The sequence below is a fragment of the Pinus tabuliformis genome, chromosome 4_2, assembly GCF_031772625.1.
Source record: "Pinus tabuliformis cultivar Carrire ecotype Pingquan chromosome 4_2, CPIR1, whole genome shotgun sequence".
Taxonomy (NCBI): Eukaryota; Viridiplantae; Streptophyta; class Pinopsida; order Pinales; family Pinaceae; genus Pinus; species Pinus tabuliformis.
In genome coordinates, this window is record NC_142304.1 from 976,615,232 (window position 1) to 976,634,365 (window position 19,134).

The following is a 19,134-nucleotide window of genomic DNA, read 5'->3' on the forward strand; positions in this document are numbered from 1 at the left end:
TCCTTGTTGTTCAGGAGTTGCTGAAGTACTGTTGACATCCTTGGGGCTTCTATCGGCTTGGCAGAACCACTACTGCTATCTGTTGCATGCCATTGCCATTGCAGCCTTGACCGAGCTGATGAAGTTGACCACAAATAAAATTTTGTCACTATCACTTGATCTAGTCGCTGCAAATCTTGAGCCTGGAAGATTGGAGGCGTAGAAGAGTGTTTAGTTAGATGTGTGCCTTCTGCTTGAGTGGTACTCGCATAATATGAACTCTGCGTTTGTCGGGGCGTGGAACTATGGTGAAACGTGCTAAGAGTAGACGCAGGGGACGTGGACATATGGTGAAAGACGTGCCGAGAGTGAGTGCCTTTTTGAAAGGCCAAGCCGTAAGCCCTCTTTTAATTTGATTTGTTATTATGGTGAAATGCACTCTCGTTATATTTTATTATAAAACAATAATTATGTTTTATAATTATTATGAATATATATAATTATATATATGTTTTATAATAATTAAAACTTTGGACACATTAAAAGGGAAAAAAGGGGAAAAGTGAGGTTATTTTTCTAAAAGGAGATTGATTTTGGCAAAAAGGTAACAATTAAATTTTTATTTTTGAGTGGAATTTTTTTTGAGGCATGTATTTTATTAACCATAGAGACAATAATTATAGAGATGGAGAAGTTGAGTGGAGTTAATTTTTCCCTATGGAAATCACGGATAGAGGATATATTGATTTTGAAAGATCAGTATTTGCTGATTGAGGGCACAACAAAGAAACTCTCATTGATGACAGATAAAGAGTGGAATAAGCTAGATAGAAAGGCGATTGCAACAATCTGTCAATATCTAGCAAAGAATGTGTATTTCAATGTGTTTGGAGAAAAGACGAAAGAAGGATTATGGAAGAAGCTCCATGATCTATATGAGAAGAACACGACATCAAACAAAGTGTTCTTAATGAAGAATCTTTATAATCTCAAGATGAAGGAGGGTGCTTTAGTTGCTGAGCACTTGAATGCATTTAATATTATTATTAGTGAGCTTGCCTCGTTAAAATCATTCTAGATGATGAAATTAGAGCCATTTTGTTAATGTGTTCTATGCTAGACAGCTGGGAAAATTTAATTATAGCTCTGAGAATTTCAACAACTGCAGGGACCCTAAAGTTTGATGATGTTGTTAGAAAATTATATATCATAGAGTAATGGAACACATAAAATATTGTAGAATTATAAACACAGAAAAAGCATAAAACAAGAGAGACACAGATATATGTGGTTCACCTAGTTTGGGCTACGTCCACGAAGAAACAACCAGTCCTCATTTTATTATATTATCTAGCAAACTGAAGAGATACAACCTACAACAGATCTGCTGTAGCACCTTCTTTGATCTCAATCTCCTCTCTCTTCCTCACTCAGAATACAAACGTGCATAGACGCAATAAAATTCCCTCATATATAGTGAGGAGTTGCATTTTAGGGCAAAAAACCCTAAATTAAACATAACTTCTACTGTCAGATCATCCGCCTAATGAATGACCCAAATTGACTAGAAATTACTAGACTTTTACAAGGCAATTTACATCTATTTTTTAGCTTGGGGGATGCTGCCCCTGAACCCTTGCAGGGGGACTGCTGGCCCCCGGACCCCCCAGCCGGGGAGGATTAGCCCCCCAGGACCCCCGCACCCCCCCGCGTGGAGGGCTGTACAATCTTCCTAGGGTATACATCCGGCTGAAACCTTTGAATACAGAAGATAATTAGGTTCCACACCCAACCATCTCCCACTTGGAGACTGATTATAGCAACTCCACCGCTGCTTCATTTGCTAGACAATGACTCCACTTTGGACCTAGCTGTTTCTCATCTTCTTCATCATACTTGAAGACCAATTGAAATTGAGAAGATTCTCAGTTTCTCCCTGGTTACAACTTTTGTTAACATATCTGCAGGATTCTGGCTAGTGTGTATCTTTTCCAGCTTCAACTGTCCATCTTCCAATGCTGACCATATGAAATGGTATTGTGCTGTATATGTTTAGTCTTGGAATGAAATGCAGAGTTCTTTGCAAGATGTATGTCACTCTGGATGTCACTGTATAACCTGCCCAACTCTTGCTTCTTACCCAATTCATCCAGAAACCTTTGTAACCAAATCATTTCTTTACTAGCCTCTGTAATAGCAACATACTCTGCTTCTGTTGTTGAAAGTGCAACAACAATTTGGATTTTTGAAACCTAACTGACAGCTGTTCCACCTATAGTAGATACATATCCTGTAGTGCTCCTCCTGTTATCTTTGTCACCTGCCATATCTGCATCAACATATCCTTGTAGAGCAATGTTTGAACCACCAAAGCATAATGTTTGATTTGTGGTACCTCTAAAATACCTAAGAATCCACTTCACCGCCATCCAATTTTCTTTTCCTGGATTGTTCATGTACCTACTTACAACTCCCACTGCATGTGCAATATTAGGCCTTGTGCAGACCATTGCATACATTAAGCTTCCAACTGCTGATGCATATGGAACTTTAGACATATGAGCCATTTATTCCTGAGTCCTGGGACATGCCTCCTTAGTTAATTTGAAATGGCTGGCTAAAGGTATACTAACTGGTTTTGTATTCTACATATTAAACCTTTTCAACACCTTTTCTATGTACTCACTTTGAGACAATGTTAATTTGCGATTCTTCCTGTCTCTAGTTATTCTCATACCAAGGATTTGTTTTGTAACACCCAAATCCTTCATTGCAAATGAGTTTGCCAATTTCCTTTTGAGCACTTTTATTTCCTGCATGTTAGAACCTGCAATAAGCATGTCATCTACATACAATAACAATATAATATAGTTGGCATCATTTTGCCTTTTAAGATAAACACAATGATCAGAGTGACATCTATTATAACTTTGTTTAGACATAAACCTGTCAAATTTTAGATACCACTGCCTTGGAGCCTGTTTTAAGCCATAGAAGCTCTTCTTCAACTTGCACACTAGTTTCTCCTTCCCTTTTACCTCATATCCTTGTGGCTGTTGCATATATATCTCTTCCTCCAAATCCCCATGGAGAAACACTGTCTTTACATCTACCTGCTCAAGATGAAAATCTTCAACTGTTACTAGACTTAAAATAGTTTTGATTGAAGTCATTTTAACAACAGGAGAAAATATTTCATCAAAATCAATACATTTCTTCTGTGCAAACCCCTTCACCACAAGTCTAGCTTTGTACTTTTGTTTTCCTCCATCTTCTTCCTTCAGCCTGTAAACCCATTTATTCTGAACTGTTGTTTTACCTGCAGGTAGCCTGACTAAGTTCCAAGTCTGGTTATGTGCTAAGGAGCCCATTTCTTCTTTCATGAATTGCTCCCACTTCTTCCTAGTTTCTACCTGCATTGCTTCTTCATAACATTCTGGTTCACCAGAATCAGTCAACAATACATAATATAATGAAGGAGAGTATCGTTCAGGGGGTCTACTTATCCTGGTAGATCTTCTAACACCACTTTCAGGTGTTTGAAGTGCTTGTTGCTGTTGTGGTTGTTGTTCTGGCTGTTGATCATTATAATTTTCAGGCACCATCACTTTTCCTGTGATATCGTCAAGCACTGTGTATTCTCTGTTTTCTTTTTCCTATTTCTTTTCTTGCAATTGATTGTTATACAAGACCTTTTCATTGAATATTACATCTCTGCTCCTAATGATTTTGTGATTTTCATAATCATATAAGCGATAACCAAAATCATTAACACCATATCTAATAAAGGTACATTTCTTTGATTTTGCCTCAAGCTTTGTTCTATTTTCTTTGTTAATGTGGACAAAGGCTTCACAACCAAAAGTATTTAAAAATGAATAGTTTACCTTTTTACCTGTCCATGCCTCCTCTGGAATACCACCATCCAAGGAACTTGAAGGCCCTTTGTTTATTAGATAAACATTGGTATCTACAGCATTTGCCCAAAATTGTAAAGGAAATCCTGCATGCAATCTCATGCACCTTGCACGCTCTATGATTGTCCTGTTCATCCTTTCTGACACACCATTTTCTTGTGGTGTTCCTGGAACTGTCTTCTCTCTGCGAATTCCATTCTCTGAACAATACCTATCAAACTCTTTGCTGCAATATTCACCTCCATTATTTGATCTGAGACACTTCAACCTTTTTCCTGTCTCATTTTCAACCAAAGCTTTCCATTTCTTGAAAGTATCAAATACATCAGATTTATTTCGAATATAATAAATCCAGGTTTTTCTGGTTGCATCATCAATAAAAGTAACATAAGAACGAGAGCCACCAAGAGATAATACCTGAGCAGGTCCTCATACATTTGTATACACAAGCTCTAATTTTTCGATCTTCTTTTCTTTCCCAACTCTAAGGAATCTGACTCTCTTCTATTTTCCACAAACACAATTCTCACATAAGTCCAAATCAACATTCTTCAAACCTGGCAACAAATTCCTTGAGTGAAGAATCTTCATCCCCTTCTCATTCATGTGTCCGAGCCTATGATGCCATAATGCTGCATCTGCTCATTTGGAAGTTAAAGCATTAACATAGTTAGAAATACCATTGCATAAATACAATGTACCAACCTTTTCGCCTTTTTCTATTACCAGGGCTCCTTTGGTGACCTTCCAAGCTTTATCTGTGAAAGTTGTCACACAACCTTCACCGCCTAACTGCCCTGTTGAAATCAGATTTTTCTTCAGATCTGGAACATGCCTTACCTCCTTTAGTAGCCATTGGTTTCCATTCTGCTATTTTACAAGAACCTTACCTATTCCAACAATTTTACAGAGTTTATCATCACCCAAACGGACTTGTCCAAAATCTCCTTGAACATAGTCATGAAAATATTTCTTATCAGGTGTGGCATGGAATGAGGCCCCTGAATCTACCACCTAGGAATCAGTAATATTTTTGAAAGAAAGAATCAAAGCATCTTATAACACCTCACTTGTCACATTTGCTTCATGATTGTTTTCTTGCTATGCATCTCCTTTTTTTCCCTTCCGAGATCTACAGTCTTTCTTTAGGCATCCTTTCTTTCGACATTTCCAGCACACTATTCCCGATTTGGACTTGGATCTGCCTTTCCTTGATTTACTGCGATATCCTGAGCTATTTTCTCTTTCCATTTTTCCTTCCCTAGACTCTGCACTCAAAGCATTATCTAATGTCTCACCACAGCTTTTCCGTCGCATGTCCTCGCTAAGGATAGCACCAAAAACATCATCAAACTTTGAAGTACTAGATCCAGAAACAGAGTTACTAATGGCCATTACTAAACCATTCCAACTTTCTGGCAATGAGCACAAGAATAACAGAGCTCTAACTTCATCATCAAAGTTTATCCCTACAGAACTTAACTGATTTGTAACTGTATTAAAATCATTTAAATGATCAGCGACAAATCCACCCTCCGACATATTCATATTAAATAAAAGCTTCATAAGAAATACCTTATTTGACGCTGAGGGTTTTTCAAATAGTTTGGCTAATGCTGACATTAAACCCTATGTTTTCGTTTCCTTTGAAATATTAAACGCTACTGACGTTGCTAGGCATAGCCGTATTGTTCCAAGTGCCTTTCTGTCGAGAATATCCCATTCTATGTCTGTCATACTCGTCAGCTTCTTTGTCTTTCCACTCAATGGTAGGTACAGATCTCTTTGATACAGATAATCTTCCATCTACATCTTCCACAGCTGGTAGTTTTTGCCGTTGAATTTTTCGACCCTAAACCTACCATCTTCCGCCATTGATCCCACTCGAACCAGAAACCCTTCTCTCCTTCGAGTTTATCAGCAAAATAGACCTTCGGCTCTGATACCAGTTGTTAGAAAATTATATATTACAGAGCAATGGAACACATAAAATATTGCAGAAATATAAACACAGAAAACGCATAAAACAAGAGAGACATAGATATACGTGGTTCACCCAGTTTGGGCTATGTCCATGGAGAAACATCCAATCCTCCTTTTATTATATTATCCAGCAAACTAAAGAAATACAACTTACAGCAGATCCGCTGTAACATCTTCTTCGATCTCAATCTCTTCTCTCTTCCTCACTCAGAATACAGATGTGCATAGACGCAATACAATTCCCTCCTATATAGTGAGGGGTTGCCTTCTAGGGAAAAAAACCTAAATTAAACATAACTTCTACCATCAGATCATCCGCCTAATGAATGGCCCAAATTGACTAGAAATTACCAGACTTTTACAAGGCAATTTTACATCTATTTTTTAGCTTCAGGGGCACCCCCACCGGAGGACCGCTGGCCCCCAGACCTCCCAGCCAGGAGGGATTAGCCCCCCTGCACACCCCCGCGTGGAGGGGTGTACAATATTCCTAGGGTATACATTCGGCTGAAACCTTTAAATACAGAAGATAATTAGGCTCCACACTCAACAGATGTCAACAACAGTTTAATGAATGAGGAGTTGTGACGCAAGTCAATTGTGGAAAACCAGGGAGGAGAAGCTCTAGCTCTAGCTGATTGTCGTAGGAGAATCTATTGAGGCCGACAAGGGTGATCAAGATCGAGAGGCCAATCAAAATCAAGGAGAGGAAAGGTCATCTGATTTCATTGTGGCAAACTCGGGCACATGAAGAAAGAATGTCGATTATGGAAGAAAGGAAAAAAGGATTAGAGACTGGCTAGTACAAATCACAAGTCATCCAACACAAATGAAGGTGAGACTATTGTTGTAGTCACAGATGGTGATGTTTTGTTTATTGTTTCAGTAGAGGATGCATGTTTATATACATCTAGTAGTAGCTTTGATTGGATCCTTGACTCTGGGGAATCTCACCATGTAACCCCATGCAAAGATAGTTTTGTTGCATATAATCCTGGTGATTATGGTAGAGTGCATTTGGGGAATAATAATTTTTGCAGTATTGTTGGAGTGGGAGATGTCCAGATCAAGATGAAGGATGGACGAGATATATCGTTGAAACAATTTAGACATGTACTCGAAATGCGAATGAGTTTGATCTCTATGGGACAACTAGATGATGAAGGCTATTCCACAAGCTTTGGAAAAGAAGGCTAAAAAATTAAAAAAGGAGCATTGGTCGTGGCCAAAGGATCCAAGACAAGAACATTATATACATTGAAAGCCCTGATAGGAAAATCATATTTGGCTGCTATCACAAAAGAAGGAAATTCAACAGATATGTGGCATAAGTGCTTGGGTCACATAAGCGAGAAAGGCTTAAAAATCCTTGTTGGTAAAAATTTATTGCCAGGTTTGAAATCCTACAATCTTGATCTTTGTGAGCATTGTATATATGGTAGACAAGGAAGGGTTTCATTTCTTAGAGGTGGCCATGATAGAAAGAAAAATGTGCTAGAATTGATACACTTAGATGTGTTTGGGCCTGTTAACATCAAGTCATTAGGAGGAGCATCATATTTTGTAACATTTATAGATGATGCATCCAGGAAGGTTTGGGAATATCCTATGAAAAATAAAAGTGAAATGTTTAGAATTTTTCAAAAATTCCATGTTGTTATTGAAAGAGAGGCTAACAAATTGCTCAATTGTTTGAGAACATATAATGGTGGAAAATATTTCTCAAATGCATTCAAGGAATATTGTAACAGGTTTGGCATAAAGCATGAGAACACTATGCCTGATACTCCTCAACATAATGGTGTCGCAGAAAGGATGAATCACACCATTATGGAAAATGTGTGAACCATGTTGTCCAATTATGGTTTGGAGAAGAATTTTTAGGCTGAAGCAGTCAGGACTGCTTGCTACCTTATAAATAGATCGCCAGCTACAACCTTGGATGGCGATATCCCTGAAGAATTTTGGACTGGTAAGAAGTTGAATTATTCTCACTTGAAAATCTTTAGACGTGAAGGATTTGTACATATTCCCAAAGAAAATAGAACTAATCTAGATGATAAATCTATGAAATGCATTTTTCTGGGATATACGGATGAAGAATTTGGTTATCGTCTATGGCATCCATTCAAACATTAAATTATTAAAAGCAGGGATGTTATATTTTATGAGTCATAAATGTTTAAAAGGATTGTAGGTGAGATGGAGGTCAAGAAAGTTATTGACAAGTTTGAACAACAACATGAAGACATCCCACCAATGCAAGAAAATGGACAACGAATTCAGGAGTAGAAGGAACAACAAGTAGAAAATGAAAAACACCAAGAAGAAGTAATCTTGTAGGAACGTTTACAGTAGATTCAACCTGATAATGCACCACCATAGTTGATTCATAGATCTTCTAGGCCTCATAAAATTTCACAAAGGTATCCTCCTTCAAACTATATTTTGTTGATTGATGAAGGTGAGCCTAATTATTTTCAAGAAGCTTGTAACATTGAGCACAATAAAGAATGGAAGAAAGCAATGCAAGAAGAAATGAACTCTTTGCTAGAAAATAAAACTTGGGAGTTGGTAAACCTCCCAAAAGGAAGAAAGGCTTTACAAAACAAATGAGTTTACAGGATTAAGCATGAAGGTGACGAAAACAAGGAGAAGTATAAGGCAAGGATGGTGGTGAAAGGATTTTCCCAAAAAAAAGGTATTGAATTCACTGAAATGTTCTTACCTGTTTTCAAAATGTCATCTATTAGAGTCATTCTTGGTCTTGTTGTTGCTTTAGACTTAGAATGTGAACAATTAGATGTAAAAATTGCTTTCCTTCATGGTGAATTGGAAGAAGAAATTTATATGGAGCAGCCAGAAGGCTTCATAGAAAAAGGCAAAGAAGATCTTGTTTGCAGATTGAAGAAGAGTCTCTATGGGTTGAATCAAGCACCTCGACAATGGTACAAGAAATTTGATGCATTCATGTTGGAACATGGTTTTCATAGGATGGAAGCTAACCATTGTGTTTACATCAAGAGGTATGATCAAGGAAAGTATAACATATTATTGTTATATGTGGATGACATGTTGATTTGTGGGTATGATAAGAATAATATCAATAGGTTGAAGAAGGATTTGGGCAACAAGTTTGCAATGAAGGTTTTGGGTCTAGCACAACAAATATTGGGCATGAGGATCATGCGTGATAGGAAAGACAAAAGGTCGTGGTTGTCACAAGAAAAATATATCAAGAAGGTGCTTGACAGGTTTAATATGAAGGATTTCAAGCCAGTTGGTATGCCCCTTGCAGCCCACTTCAAGTTTAGTACTGAATTATGTCCTACTGATGACAAGGAGAAGGTAGAGATGAGCAAAATTCCTTATGCTTCAACAGTTGGCAGCTTGATGTATGCCATGGTATGCACACGACTAGACATTGCATATTCAGTGGTAGTAGTGAGCAGGTTCCTTACCAATCCACGCAAACAACATTGGCAAACAGTAAAATGGATTATGAGATATCTCAAGGGTACTAGTCATTATTTTTTATGTTTTGGTCATAATGAGACTATGCTTGAAGGATTTACAGATGCAGATATGGCTAGAGATATGGACACCAAAAAGTCCACTACAAGTTATTTGTATACATTTGCAGGTGCAACAGTATCTTGGGTGTCAAGGCTACAAAGAATAGTAGCTCTCTCTACAACAAAAGCAGAGTACATAGCTGAAACAGAAGATTATAAAGAGATGTTGTGGATGTAGCGATTCCTAGGAGAGAGGAATAAAGAAGGACAAGTATGTGTTATATTTTGATAGTCAAAGTGCCATTCACTTGGCGAAAAACCTAGCATTTCACTCAAAAACCAAGCACATTGACTTAAGGTACCATTGGATCCGGCATGTGTTGGAGGAAGGACAATTATCCTTGGAAAGGATCCATATAGATAGGAACCCTGCTGATATGCTCACTAATATTATACCAAGAAATAAACATGAGTTATGTAGAGGCATAGTAGGAATCAGTGTGACTTGATTAAGGATTCTTCATTCGGCTTCAAGTGGGAGAATGTTAAAAGTGAAGCCGTAATAAAGACGTTGGCAACCACTCCCTGACAATCCGTCGTCGGCAACCACTCAAAGACAATTCACTGTCTTCGCCACACCCATGCTGACTTACCATTAATTCTAGATGCTTCTTCTTGTTCTATAAATTTGTAGTTTCTCAACCTGAGCGAGCAAGCCAAGGCCCAGGCCTGTTGTGTAATACAAGTGTGATTTATGTTTCTCCATTGTGTGTTGTGTCAATTGTCTGTGATGTTTGTCTGCTTTTGTTGTGCTTTCTGAAACTAACAACAACAATTTTCAAGGCATATGAAGTCGTTGAAGTAAGGGGTAGTTGTGTTAAGTAAAAAAACTCGAGTTTCAATGATGTTAGGCATTCGCAAGAAAACAGAGAAGTTGGAACATCTAAGAAAATGCCAATTCCAAGATCAATTTGTTTCACTTGTTTTAAAGATGCAGATTGAACCCATCTCTGCAAACATTTACCAATTCTCCCTCTATCAAGATCACCCATGGAAACTAAAAGTTCAAAACTTTCAAGCTGAGCGGAATGAAAGAACAGGACATAATCAATTGCCTATTTTTTTGTTTCTCCATCATGAAAAAAATTAGGAAGGAAAATTTGAGATGAGGTAATAAAGTGCAGAGGTACCTCCATCTAACTAGATAGCAAAGAATAGTGTGTCACATCTCTTAAACAAAGTTTGGAGAGAATATAAGAAGAGAGTATGTTGTCTGGCAAAGCACTCAGTCTATCCCTTGCCATTGATGTAGTTCTAAGAGATGAAGCAGGATGAAATGGTAGAATGATATGTAATGCTAATGTCAGTGAAACTTCTATTTTTTGCATTTTGAGAATCCTTGCACAAAGTAAGAGAAGAAGGGTCAGTATCCCAAGAAACCTCCGAACTATGCCATTCGTTTGTCCCCAACAAGCGTATTCAACCATTCCTCTCGAGAAAACTAATATGGCAAGGAAGAAGCTCGAAACCTCTTAGCAAGATCCTCTATGCAACGGTGCTATCAGCTTTTGGGCAACAGCTAGAACTATACAAAACTTTTATTAGAATAGGAGGTTAAGAAAAAGAGAAATGACAAGTTAAACTACAAGTTATTGCACTAATTAGAACTAGTATATAGTCAATTATATTTATTGGACGAACACATTAATTAACCTGCACTAATGTTGAACTGAACTTCCACGCAGGGCTCTCTGTCGGCACCTGGGGGGTATGGCTCACTATGTGCCTATCTTGAAACAACTATACAGATCATAAAATATTTGTTGAAGCAAGCTCGTATAATTGCAGCCGATGCTTCGAATTGAAGGAATTCATGATGCAGTCGTAAGTGTGCTGCTACAAGAGGCTTTAGCCAATGCAGGTACTTAATCCTTGTTGGTGAGTAACGCCCGATCTAACTAACTATTGGCTTATCATTGTATCGAATTGTAACGAAGAGTGGCAATTTTCAATAAGATAGTAGAAGTTATTTCAATCGTCTAACACCAAAATCAACGTCTCATAAGTGTACAAGTAACATGGGAAATATTTTTTCCAAGAAAAACATCTTACTACCTAATAAAACTTTCACTACTTTAATTTAATGCCATCATTAATAAGTAACATCTATCAAATAAACTTTATTAATAAAAATAATTCTTTTACCTTGAATACCTATTCACCATATATCTTTATATATTTTTATGAATATATCATTATATATTCTGTATATAAAAATATATATATATATAAAGAAAGTATAAAATTAAACCTTAACTACTTAAATTTGAACATCTATACAAATATATTTTAACTCATTTGTTTACTACTTTTTAAATGTCTTTTCAAAACATTCATATATGTAAATATTCATAATAAACAGTATGAGATATCCACATCACACAATGTCATTAGGACAGACTGAGAGCAACTGTTCCACTCAAACACTTAGTTAATCCATCAAATCACATTGTTTAACATCCCACTTAGCAATGGGATTGCCTTTCTTTTTCATTGCTTCGGCCAGTGAAGAGTAATGAGCCTGTAATGCTTCTATCTATGAAACTGTGATGCTTCTATCTATGAAACTATTACTGTAACTAAGTAGAATTTAGATCAATGCGGGAAGTTAAAATTACTCAGTTTTGAAGCGAATCTATGTTTCTGTACAATCGAATGAGGATGGTGGATAGTCAGACTTTTAAATGTGGAGATAATATAACTTCTGGCATTTATTTTGGATTTGCTAAAAAAACATACAAAGCCGATGTTTGATGCTCAAAATGAGAGTAAAGGTAGAGAGCCGAAGCATAAAATACATGGGTAAAATTTATCCAGATGAATCCAAATTGCATCCAAAATATCAGAAACACCCCTTTACCAGCACTGATCTGTTTCCCACCTCCTTCCTTTTCGCCAACAATCATGTGAATATCCATCAACAGCCTCCCTCATGTAGGACGAATTGTCCCACATTGTCTGTGCAGCGGGCATCCGCATTTGGGCCAAAATCTGGCGATCATATTGCGCGCGGTCACATGGATCCGAGAGAGTCGTATACGCATTGTGTATCCTCAAGAACATCTGGGTACTCTCGTTTTTCTCCTGAGGCGAAGCCGCGTGATCAGGATGGAATTCCCTGGCCAGCTTTCTGTAAGCTCTCTTTATATCCTTTGCAGTTGCTGCGGGGCTTATCTCCAGTACTTCATACAAATTCTTTGATTTCATGTGGCCGGGCACTGAAACAGACTTTGTCGCAGACGCTTGAAGCGCTCTTGGCGTAACCGAAGGGCGTGGTGCCAAAAAAGGACGATGAGAGCGTGACTGTAGCGAATTCTTGAAGAAGAAAACACGATTGCAGATTAAGAGGGCCGTGGAATCCATGGTTGTTCTGTGAACAATTACTGACTGAATGCTTCCATCAAGCAGTGGCTGTGAACTCAAATTTAATAAGCGAATGAGTACAGGAATGAAAGTGACGTGACAGGTTTCCCGAAAAACAACTTTTCTAGAATTTCCGTGAGCCGTTGCCGGTTTTGATAGAGTATACGGCATTTTACTGGAATGGATGGGTGGGGTAAGATGTTGCCGTTGGTTTTTGCCATTTCAGTGTGCGTGCTTTCCCAGCGGCGTTTTCTGAGGGCCTGCATTCACTTTACCTTTTCTTTTCTTTTTTCTGTTCACGTAATTTTATTTAGCGGTTAATATATTGGGAACAGCGAGTAAGTATTGTGAACCGCGCCAGTTTTGATGGAAGCCGGATAAATAGGACAATGATGGAAATGAAATCACGTTGTGGGATGGACTTTGTCAACGCAGAATCTAGAGACCACAGGTTTATCCATGCTCTCCGTAATGGGTAACGATATTTATAAATTTAAATATATTGTTAATAGAATTATAGTTAGCTCTTAGTTTGAAGTTGTTGAAATGGTAGTTTGTTATCTCATTTATTTAAGTTTAAGTTTCTTTTACTATATAGTTTCTTTATCCATTTAAATTTCTTTATCCATCTAAATTTTATTTAGGTTTAAGTTTCTTTTACTATATGGCTTTTCATAGTAAAGTTGAAAAGAAAAGTGTTATATTAGAGTGTGGGATCTTACACATACTCACTTCTACACTCTTATTAGGTTTTAAGATAGACAATTTTTTTTATTATCCACAAATATAGCTTAGACCATATTAAACAATACTACTTTATCTTATTTCAACCATGACACAACTTATAAACATCCCAACCAAGTCAAATGACATATACAAGCTCCATTGTATCTCATGATGGAGTCTCTAGAGGAAATCTAGGTAGCACGAGGATTAGATGCATCATTTCAAACCATTCAAGAACTAGATTATTAAAAAAAATATAAACTGATAAAAAAAAATAAAGCATATGAATAAAACTAACTAAACTAACTATAGACCTAGCAAATAGAATAAGAATAAAAAGTCGGATAGAACTCTTAAACAATGTTTGAGAAAGTTGGTTTATTCATATAAGGATAATATTAACATGCACTTAACGTTTAGTTATTAATTTAAACATTTAAAGAAATCTTTGAATAATAGGCATCATTTTCAATATACAAACACAATATATACTAGAATTATATATACAAAAATTAAGGAATGGATTTGAGGATGGTAATTAATTTAAGCATTCAAAGAGGTCTTTGGATGATAGACATTATTTTCAATATACAAACATAATATATACAAAGATTAAGATATAGATTTGAGGATGGCTTCGCTAACATGGGTGTTGAAATGAAGTGAAGGCAAAAATTATAATGGTTGAGGATGATATTCAAAGCATATTCTAATTACCTAATATATCAAAGATTAAGGAATGGATTTGAAGATGGCTTGACCAACATGAATGTGAAAATAAAGTAAAAGCAAAAATTATAATAATTAAAAATAATACTCAAAACATACTCTAATTTCTATTAAACTATGGATTCAAATATTAAAATAGAAAACCCAATTATGAGATCTAAAAAACTAAAACTTTAAAATTAATTAATTTATTATTATTATTATAAAAAAACCAATTACATATATTCTTAAAAAAAACTAAAAAAAACAAAACAATAACTTATAAATTAATAATATTTAAATACTTAATATATATAAAACACCAATAAAACAATATTTGCATATTAATAAAATATAAATAATTCTAAACAATAACCTTCAAAACATTTTAAACCCTATATCTATAAACACAAACACCCGACCACTAATGTATGCAACAAGCTTCCCAAAAAGCAAGGAGACGAAATGAAAAACAAGATCATTTATGCCTCCGTTACGAAGCGAGGAGTATGGCACTCCAATGTTTGCAACTTTTACAAAATCAAATGTATTGTAATAGGTAGGGTATTAAATCAAATGAGGTTAAATATCCTTATAATTAATAATAATAATAATTTTAATTATTTTTTTATTTAGGTAATGTGAGATGTATTATAGATAAATATTGTGATGTTTATTATAAATTAATGTCTATTAATTTTTCAGCAATGTTTAATGTATATACTATTTTATACAATATTTTCTGTAGAATTATATATTTATAATTTATGATGTTACAAAATAATGTTTTTAATATTACGATATACTAATATAGTTATATAAATTAAATGGCTAGTAGAAGTAAATAGACATCAATTCAATTCATGATAGTATAAAAAATTTATGTCTCACATTACCAAAATTTTAAAAAATCATAAAATTAATTAAATTATAGCTTTATTATTAAAAGAATTAATATACTGGTTAAACATAGATACATTTAAAAAATTATGTAACAAGCTTCTTATCCCAATTTCACCTCACTTTAATATGGAGATTTCTAACTTGTAAATATGATTTGTCACAATACCACGAGCCAATACCATGTCTTATTAATACCACATGTCCAAAAAATCATAACTCATTTCATAGTCAAATTATTTTATATATAGTCTATTAATGTTAAATTTCTTGTGTCATCATGATAGTCTGTAAAGTTTGTTATCTCATTGGGTCCTTACTCGTTCCTTTCACACACACACACACACACACACATATATTACTAGCAGAGCCTAACCACTAGGGCCTCGAGGAGAATTGACCCCATGATTTCCCATTAGAGAGGTGCTTTGAAATAAACAGGGCATAACTACCTTTAAGATAAATTTCAACCCTCCTAACTATGATTAAAAATATTATGTGGGAGGTTAAATCTCTGCCATCCACTTATTAGTTATTGATAATTAAATTAAAATTCTAAAATCATGTTTCAAAATAGACATGTGGCATAATAATAAGATTTTTAAAGGGATGATATTATCGCTTTTAATATATTGTAATATTTTTTAATTTAAGGTAAACTTATATATTTTTTTAAAAATATATATGAACTTTTTTTTTTTTGAGTAAAGACTAATCTATTAAGTAAAAGAAAAGAGAAAAATATTTACAAAGAGGTAACTACCTCTGAGGGGGCATAAGCCAGCCCTCTGTATGAGAAATTCTGGCACTTGACGCTTGACTGTTTGTTTACATAAATAGAAACGAGTGCCCGGTATTCCATATTCCAAAACATCACCACCCACAAAACATAAACAAGAGGACAATTGAGCATTACAATAACAAAAGGCTGACGAGGACATCCACAGCAACGCAAAACCGCGAAATTATACCGCCAAGTTATCGGACTGCCATCGCTCAACAAGCGGTATCCGTAAGGCCCAGCCCGATAAAACCTCCCGTTGACGCGTGGCTTTCGCCTGACGTCATCAAGTCTGAATTTTCGGGGCGTAAAGTTCCTCCAAAAAAGGGTCTCCGAAATCCTCCTCCACCGTTTGATCTTCTCCATCAATCCTCGCCGTTGATTGAATGTGCCCGAGGTTGTGACTCTGCATCATTGCTATTATCTCTGCCCAGAGCACTGACCCACTCGATCATGACATTATCTTCAACGTCCGTGATACTGCGCCCGGGAGGCATCACCGGATAAAGTACAGTGCCGGAGAACTTCGTCGGACCGCAAAAAACAACCTCCTCGAGTGAGGAAGTTTGCTGACGACCTTCATCCTCGTCTTGACCTCCATCTTGCTGCATCTCCGGAATATTGGGAGAAACCTCTGCCCGCCCTCCTTGAGTATCGATGGAATTCTGGGAGAGGTTTCGATCAGTTGGAGGTTCGGCAGAGCTAGGAGGGTCATCTTCTACCTCTGAGAAGATGACCGTGATAGTGGCAGAGATAGTGGGCTTATGAAGCTTGCTCTTGAAAGTGAAGCGGGAGGTGTGGCGGGAACTAGAGTGGGATGGACCAGAGTGGTCGGAAGGTGGAGAAGCAGGTGAGGCAGAGACAAACCGGGAGGAGCGTCGAGGTGCCGGGCCTCCCCTTCCTCTACCCCTCCCCCTTGTGCCTGAATTTCTTCCTCTTTGAGAACTACCACGAGGTCGAGCCATTCTTGCAGGAAGAGGTAAGCTGATGAGGCTGACCTGATGCAGGTTTCGGTGGAGCGCTAATGACTTCCGAATACTTTGCTCTGTGTCTGACTCCTGAGAACCAATGCGACCTGGGATGTCTCTGCGAGAATTAGCCAGGCTCTGGGCGGTAGATATAGATGTTGATGTCATCTTGAAGTACCTACCACATTTGTTGTTCATCCAGTTTCTCATTAATGGGACTTGATGCTCTGACAAAGAACGCCTGCTAGCTCTGCTGTGGTGTCCTACTCCGGCGTCTCTCGTACCGATTTCCTCCCTCAGCGAAGCTTGATAGCGTGCCAGCATTAATGAACCATGATTGCCCACCTTATGCCGCCTGCGCCGGCCTATCACCTCGCCCCCTGCCATCTGGTCATGTGGTGACATTAACTTCTCATGGTGACACCCGCATCCGGGTGTGTTTCTTGTTCTGGCTGCATATCTTTTGTTAATATGGAATGGAAGGTAGAAAGTTGGTTCTCCGAGACTGAGTCTTGTAGAGATCCTGCAAAGAATTCTTTCCCACTGTCCACACCTATATTGGCAAGAAAATCTGCAAGTTTGTTCCCTTCTCTTCGGATATGCTTAAAGGAGATAGCTTGGTTGTTGTTGAGCCATTGTTGAAGACGTTCCAATCTAGTGGCCATTCTCCAGCTACTGCTAACTTTCTGTATCGGGGATCCCTGTTGAATTTTTAATGCCATATTGATAAGAATTTGTGAGTCCCCTTCCACTATCAGAGGGAATAGCTTTTGCTCCTGTGCTAGAGTTAGTCCTCTCCATAGGCCTTCCAGTTCCGCTGCATTATTGGTATTCCAACCTATTGAACCAAAGAATGATATGAGGGGCTTACCCTGGTAATTTCTGATGACTCCACCATATCCTGTTTGACCAGGATTTCCTTTCGACGCTCCATCAAAATTAAGTTGAAACACATTAATTGGTGGCAGGGACCAGTTCGCATGGTTTCCTTGATGATTGGATATGATTCCATTGGAAGAGGCTGAATTTTGTAATGTTAATTGCCGATTGTCCCAAATCGCTTGTTCCTGCGGATTCTATGGCAAGTCCTCCTTAGACCATCCTTTAATAGATAATGTTTCTCTGATGTTGTGATGTATCCCACTCCATATTTGCTCCAATGTCATTGATTGATTTTTGAAAATTCTTCAGTTTCTCTCCTTCCAAATGTTCCACATCAGTAGTCCCGGTATGATTTGCCAGAGAGTGTTTAGAATTTTGCTTTGATATGGCTCTTGAGTCCAGTTACAGAGGGTACCATTGATATCCCCCATCACTCTGCCATCCCTCTGACATCGGAATATAACCTTTTCCCACAATTTCCTTCCGAGATGACAGTTTTGCATGAGGTGTAAAGCTGATTCTTCTTCCTGATTACAGTTGAGACATATAGATGGCCCATAGAAATTCCTTTTCCTGAGGTTGTCCCATGTTAGAACTCTATTGTGTGAGAGAAGCCACAGAAAGGTTGAAACCTTCGGCCAAATCGGAGGATTCCAAATTCTGTCCCATATTTTGTCTTTGATTACTCTGTCTTTAATGATGATTTTGTAAGCTTCCTTGGTTGTGAAGGTCCCCTTTTCCTCATATCCCCATCTAAGACTGTCCATACCTGCTAGCTTTAAGATTTTTTGTTTTTGAAGCTCTGAGGATAGAGAAAGTTGAATCTGCTCCGAGCTGTGAGGTAAGATATGACAGGCTTCTTTCCATTCTCTATATTCTTGGGTGGTTTGTGATTTCCAGAAGTTGCTTACCTTGTCAAGCTGGTTGATTTCTCGTTCTGCTATTCCCTGTATGCTGTCTTTGAGATTTGGAAGCTGCTGCCATGAGTCTTCCCAAAACCGTGCTGAAAGGCCGTCTTTCACTTCCCAGAAGCTGTGTTTTTGAATTAGGTCTCGATGTTGGATTGCTGAATTCCAAATGATCGAGCCTTTAAAAAATATATATGATTATTAAAAGAGTTAATTTTTGAATTTTATGTAAAATGTTTTTATGTTATGCTTTATGGTCATTACTCTCATTGTTTTTGCTGTACTCTTCACTTAAAGGTTACATATTATAATTAATGTCAACATATTTGCATTGGGTACGGTTAGTGTCTTATATTATAGTAATCAGAGTTAAGTTTCATCTTTTTATTATTCTGGTCAATTTGTAAAGTGTCGGTATGATCTCATAGAGATCAAGTCTTGGTG

The 19,134-nt window shown here is 37.1% G+C and overlaps 1 protein-coding gene and 1 pseudogene across 1 annotated transcript; one reads left to right on the plus strand and one right to left on the minus strand.

The window, feature by feature from the left end:
• LOC149172895 (putative phospholipid hydroperoxide glutathione peroxidase) overlaps nt 1–7,227 on the plus strand; it is a 47,438-nt pseudogene extending 40,211 nt beyond the window's left edge.
• A 4,740-nt stretch (nt 7,228–11,967) lies between these two features.
• Nucleotides 11,968–12,840, minus strand: LOC149172896 (chaperone protein dnaJ 11, chloroplastic-like). The gene has a single exon (XM_089427813.1). The coding sequence runs from the start codon at nt 12,815–12,817 to the stop codon at nt 12,311–12,313; it is 507 nt and encodes a 168-aa protein (XP_089283939.1). The 5' UTR covers nt 12,818–12,840; the 3' UTR covers nt 11,968–12,310.
• Between the last annotated feature and the right edge of the window lie 6,294 nt (nt 12,841–19,134).

What these genes read in the sequence shown, in the direction of transcription:
- LOC149172896 (XM_089427813.1), bottom strand. Translation starts at nt 12,817, where the DNA reads ATGGATTCCACGGCCCTCTTAATCTGCAATCGTGTTTTCTTCTTCAAG.